The sequence below is a fragment of the Phoxinus phoxinus genome (assembly GCF_949152265.1).
Source record: "Phoxinus phoxinus genome assembly, chromosome: 2".
Classification (NCBI taxonomy): domain Eukaryota; kingdom Metazoa; phylum Chordata; class Actinopteri; order Cypriniformes; family Leuciscidae; genus Phoxinus; species Phoxinus phoxinus.
Genome location: NC_136877.1, coordinates 22000820 through 22007402, shown reverse-complemented (window position 1 = coordinate 22007402; position 6583 = coordinate 22000820). Strand labels below are relative to the sequence as shown.

Sequence of the window (6583 nt, the reverse complement as noted above, 5' to 3'; positions counted from 1 at the left end):
TGCTCAATTTATCAGCCACATTGGAGAACTATATCTTGCATGTGCATTGCCTAAACAGCAATACTTGTTTTTGTTCGACATCATCAGAATATCAGAAATGTACATGCAGCGCCATTTGACAGAAGAATGTTCTTTTTGTTGTAAAAAATTGCCGAACATCAGCGGAATTTGATGTTCTGTTTGACTGCCATCATGCTACACTGACATTCACTATGACAGATTTTGCTAACAGATTTATTTTCCTCTTCCTCTTTTTCAGACTGCCTATAAATGTTTGGGGAGAGAAAATCAGCTGGCATTAAATTATGAATGTTGAACAAGATGACCTCTTACCATCAGCGCCAGATGTTGAGAGGTCCTAGATGGAAAGGGGCTTGGTTTGACCCCTTGTTTCTCCTGCTTTTAGCCCTACAGTTGCTTGTTGTCGCCGGATTGGTGCGAGCCCAGACCTGTCCCTCTGTATGTTCCTGCAGTAATCAATTTAGTAAGGTCATCTGCACGCGCAGAGGGCTAAAGGATGTCCCTGATGGCATCTCCACCAATACACGGTATCTAAACCTTCAGGACAATCAAATCCAGGTCATCAAAGTGGACAGTTTCAAGCATCTACGACACCTTGAGATTCTTCAGCTTAGCAGAAACCACATCCGCAACATCGAGATTGGCGCCTTCAACGGCCTAACCAGCCTTAACACTCTGGAGCTTTTTGACAATCGCCTCACGACCATCCCAAATGGCGCCTTTGAGTATCTATCAAAACTGAAAGAGCTGTGGCTTAGGAATAACCCTATTGAGAGCATACCGTCTGATGCCTTCAGTCGCCTGCCCTCCCTGCGGCGGTTGGACTTGGGAGAGCTGAAGCGTCTCTCCTACATCTCGAGTGGAGCATTTCAGGGCTTGAGTAACCTTCGCTACCTGAATCTGGGCATGTGTAACCTCAAAGAGGTCCCCAACATTCAGCCCTTGATTCGCCTGGATGAGCTGGAGATGTCCGGGAACCAGCTCACCGTCATCCAGCCCAGTTCTTTTAAGGGTCTTGTCCATCTTCAGAAGCTGTGGATGATGCACGCCCAAGTCCAAACCATAGAGCGGAACTCCTTGGATGACCTGCACTCTTTGCGCGAGCTCAACCTGGCTCACAACAACCTTTCCCTTTTGCCCCATGATCTCTTCACGCCTTTGCACCACTTGCAACGGGTGCATTTGCATCACAATCCCTGGAACTGTAACTGTGATATTCTTTGGCTGAGCTGGTGGCTGAGAGAGACCGTACCAACGAACACCAGCTGCTGTGCACGCTGTAATTCCCCTCCCAGCCTCAAGGGACGCTACATCGGTGAGCTGGACCAGAGCTACTTTCAGTGCTACGCCCCCGTTATCGTCGAACCACCTGCCGACCTCAATTTGACTGAGGGAATGGCGGCCGAGCTCAAATGTCGGACAAATTCAGTGACCTCGGTCAGCTGGCTAACACCAAATGGCTCCATCATAACACATGGGGTGATCAAAATGCGCATTTCCGTCCAAAACGACGGAACGCTAAACTTCACCAATGTCACCCTCCAGGACACAGGAACATACACTTGCATCGTAAGCAACATGCAAGGCAACATTTCAGCCTCTGCTGTCCTCAACGTGACATCCGTTGACAACAGTGGCTTTAGTTACTTCACTACAGTCACCGTAGAGACAATTGAAACCCCTATCGATGGGGAGAGTAGGACACCGGTTCAACCTTCTTTTGGCTGGGCATCCTCCTCGACCACAAGGGGAACACCCATTGCCACAGAGAGAGCGTACACTATTCCTGTGACTGACATAGACATTGATGGCGCTCTCAATGGTTTGGAGGAGGTGATGAAAACCACCAAGATTATTATTGGCTGCTTTGTGGCCATCACGCTCATGGCTGCCGTCATGCTTATAATATTCTACAAGATGCGCAAGCAGCACCACCAGCAGGATCACGATGGGCCGACCCGCACCATTGAGATCATCAACGTCCACGAGGAGCTGACGAGGGTTCCGGCCATGGAGAGTCACCTGACTCTTCCGCCCCTGGATCATGAGCATTACAACCACTATAACTCCTACAAAACTGCTTATAACCATGTGTCTGCTCTTAGCTCGCTGCATAGTTCAGTGCATGAACCTTTACTAATCCAAGCCAGCTCGAAGGATAATGTACAGGAGACGCAAATTTGACCATGTTGGACGAAATGAATTCTACCAATGCTGTTTAAATTTTGGTTGTGGTCATGAAGATGACAGCGTGCATTAAGACGTTCAGCAATGTCAATGAGAGCCAGGATGTATGTATCATTATTTTAACAAGTGTCTTTACAAATCTTATTTATTTAAAGATATGTGAAGTGACTGAATCATGAAATCATAAGACAAAAAAAGGTTAATATTGTCTTCTTTTTTTCTTTTCAGTTCTATATTTTGTAAACTGGGGTAATCAATGGTTTACTTTGATGTGCTAGAATTAAGGTCAACTGCCATGCTTTTGAGAGCAATGAGACAACAGTTGTTGTTTTTTCATTTGTTTGTTTGTTTTGTTTTGTTCTTTTTAGTTGTGGCATATTACATCCCATTGCTCCAGTGTGTTTAAATTTTTTTGAGACAGTGAAAACAAAAACTGGCCTCTGAAAACTGCAGACTTTAAATCGCATAGAGCACTTAGATATGAATGGTGGGCCTGATGGATGCAGCGTCTCTAGAGAGGTGTATAAATGGTTACATTTCCCCATGAAAAATCCTGTTACTGAACAAAAAAAGGGAAAGCTTTCATTATCAGGGCCTGGATTATTCTGCAAATGCAGCTAGTGTGAAAGGAAACATTTCTAGTATTTATAGAAGCTACTGTTCTGAACACACATCAATTGACTTTAATTCAGAAAATAGGTTTGCATAATTGCCTTGAATTACAGTTCTTGAGTCAAGTTATTATCTAAAACATGGCATTTGAAATTCAGCATTTTGTTGTTATTGCCCCAACCCCTCCCTCCCCCCTCCCAAAATCTGTAAATATATTTATAACTGTAAATGCCACAGACCTATAAATATAAAAAAATCATTTATATACATCAGTGAACATCAGGGTAGTTCAAATATAGCCCTAATGTCACATGTGTGTGGAATATGGTCATGAAATACAAGATATGAAAAAAAAACCTGAGTACCTGAGGACAAGGGAATATGATTTCTAAGATTTTTGCGGCTTTAAGACAAAAATGGCTCTGAGGAAATAAATAATGAAACAAAAAATAGCCTGTTGATGTCACTATGGAAACCAATAACCTAGTGAAAAACACACTGGACAAAATCAGAGTGCGCCTAGTGCATAAAACGTGTATTGTTTATTTGAGAACTGCATTATTTTCAATAGAAGGGATTTTTTAACCACATGTTTTTTACTGTGGATGTGTGCTTTTGTATGTTTGTGAGTTGTATCTGCCCTATACTGTACCATCAGTTATTATTTTACCATTGTCTATAGAATATTACGTTCATTCTGTTTTTTCGATATTTTAAAAATAACCATAAACTATGGTTTATTTGACTGGCAACTGCATACCTCACCTAACATGATGATGATGATGATGACGAGTGTGTGAACGTGTTGTTGTGTCTACACGTGCAAAGGGTTGTATGCTCTACCATGAAACTCTGTTTTTCACCAGCTTGTGTATTGCTTTCTCAAAACGTTGATACAAGCTTATGTGTTATATCTCTCCCCCCTTTTAATAATTTTAGATGGCATGATAAGAAGATGTTATACTGGTCTCACCAGTCAACTGCTGAAGTAAACCTAATAGGTTCATATGTAAAAGGCATCAGAAAAGTACATGAAGAATATACCTCTAATTCATCACATGTGCTGACAAGTTTCATTTTAAATACAACCCCAAATGCAATAAAATCAAGATTCTGATTTATGAATTCTCTTTCAACTTTATATAACTGACAAAAGCGAAAAGAAAAGATTTACAATGTTTTCTCTGAACAGCTTAATTATAATTTGTAAATATACATAAGGGCTGCAACACACTCCAAAAAAGTTGGGACAGAGGCATGTTTACCACTGTGTCACATCACCTTTGCTTTTAATTACAATTTTCAATAGTTTGGGAATTGAGGATGCTAATTGTTAAAGTTTTGCAAGTAGATTTTTTGCCCAATCTCACCTCATATAAGACAGCTTCTCAACAGTCCATGGTCTTAGTTGTCTAATTCTCTTTTTCATGGCGGACCATACATTTTCAATAAGAGACAGATATGGACTGCAGGCAGACCAGTCAAGCACATCGACTCTACAGTGTAGTGTCTATGAAACCACTCTGTTGCAGCACATTGGCACTGTCTTGCTTCCCAGGAAAGATGTCATCTTGACGCCATTAAATGTCTCTGTTCAATCCCAATATATGCCTCCATGTCAGTGGTACCTACACACACATGCAAGTCACCCATACCGCTTGCACTGATGCTCCCCCATACCAGGACAGATGTTTGCTTTTGTACCTACTGATGAAAATCTGGATGGTCCCTTTCAGCCTAAGAACTCCATTTCGTATTGGAGTGTCCATTTTTCCCAAAAACAAGCTGAAATGTGGACTCATCTCACACCTGAGATAAGCCCGGCCCCAGAGAACTCGGCAGCATCTCTGCATTGAACTGATGAATAGATTTCTCCTTGCGTATCAGATTGGAGTTGCATTTCTTGGAGTTGCACAGACTGTGTTGAGTGACAAGTACTCCCGAGCCCACATCGCTGTATTTAACACAGTAGCATGACGGTTTCTCATGGAATGCTGTCTGAGGGCTCACAATGGAGGTCTCCTGCCTTGCTTTACATTTTCTGGATTCCCTGAATCTTTTCACAATATTATGTATGGGAGATGGTGAAAGAATTGTTTGACAATTATCTCATGATATTTGGATATCAGTCACGATACCTATTACCTAAAATCTATCACCAATTCACTTAATTATTGTGGACTATTTCAGAAGAGATTAACTTGGATATTCTGTAAGATTTTCACTTTTATTTAGCCTCCGTCCCAACTTTTTTGGAGTGTGTAGCAGCCATCAAAATCCAAATGGACAAAATGCAATTACGTTGTTCAGTGAAAACATTGGAAATCGTTTCTACTTTTGACGGTTAAATAAAGTTGAAAGAGAATTCACATATCACAAATTCTTGATTGTATTTTACAAAATGTCCCAACTATTTTGGATTTGCAGATGAAGGGTTATAGATGAGTTTGCCAGCAGGGAATTCATCACACAGCATTTTGTAAAGATGCACTCTTACAGTTTAGCATTTAGCGTCTACTGAATGTGTCAAATTGTTTCGTACATGTTTCCTTTTACGTTTAATTTTACATGTTTCATTTTTTGGTGGTCCCAGTCTTTTATTTTCACCCTCATTGCCATTCATATATGGAAGATGAATTGTAACCACATGTTAAGCATTTCATAAAGGATAAACTGTTGCTTCCCAGCATATGTGTTTTTTAATCAATGACTTATTTTTTGTATCCAATTAAAAATGTTCCTACCATTTTTATTGTACATAATCGATGGGATAAATTGGGACACAAAAAAAAACAGCACTGTGCTGTTGAAAAAAAAAAAGATGAAAATGTCTCTGTTCTCAGAGGGTCTGTACATGAATGCTAGCTTACTCCTATCTGCTTCAGTGTTCCTGAGCACTGCATCAGTTACAGAAGCTATGACTAGCTCACTGAAACCTACATGGCCTACATGGAAAATCTGTGGTGTTGGACTAAGCGGATTCTCTTTTGTTTTCTTCTTGTGGTTTGTTTGTTTGTTTGTTTGTTTGTTTTCTATGCTGAACTGAAGCGATTTTTTTGGCAAGAGAATGTCTCTTTACTGACATATTTCTACAAGAACTGTTATTGAAAATAACCAATAATATTTCTGTCAAACTACATATTTGCTGATCAATTCATAATGCTATGGGGATACAGCTAACTAAGCGTTAACCGTGAAAAAAATATATAAAATACCAGAGATTGTAGTTCATACGGTACATGCTGTAAATGTAAATAAAATGTTTTTTCTAAAGTGTGGGGACTATGTATTGGTCAGTGTTTTAAATGATTTGCTTTGGTTGTTTGCAGAGGTGTCAAGTTAAGTAACGAAGTACAAATACTTCGTTACATTACTTAAGTAGAAATTTTGGGTATCTATACTTTACTTGAGTAATTATTTTTCAGCCGACTTTTTACTTCTACTCCTTACATTTTCACGCAATTATCTGTACTTTCTACTCCTTACTTTTTAAAAATAGCCTCGTTACTCCTATTTCATTTCTGCTTGTTTTCATTCCGGCTTGTCGTCGTTCAAAAAATGGGCAATTATACAATAGATCTGAGTCCCGCCTCCTGAACACACATCGCTAAACTGATTGGCTTTGTGTTTTCTTTCTAACTTGTGAGAGGCTGTCCGCGCGGCGCGCTGTAGTTACATTTGGTTGTGCGAAGCGGCACAACTCCTCCGAAGGAAACCTACTGTAGATGCGGTAAGCGAGGGAGAAATTAATCAACAGTTTTGT

The 6583-nt window shown here is 40.3% G+C and overlaps 1 protein-coding gene across 1 annotated transcript; it reads left to right on the top strand.

Annotated features, from left to right (window-relative positions):
- Window positions 1-309: 309 nt before the first annotated feature.
- lrrc4cb (leucine rich repeat containing 4C-b) lies at window positions 310-2205 on the top strand (the record flags this gene model as incomplete). The annotated part of the gene is made up of 1 exon (XM_079637643.1): window positions 310-2205. One exon carries the CDS (start codon window positions 310-312, stop codon window positions 2203-2205), a length of 1896 nt encoding a protein of 631 aa, XP_079493769.1.
- Between the last annotated feature and the right edge of the window lie 4378 nt (window positions 2206-6583).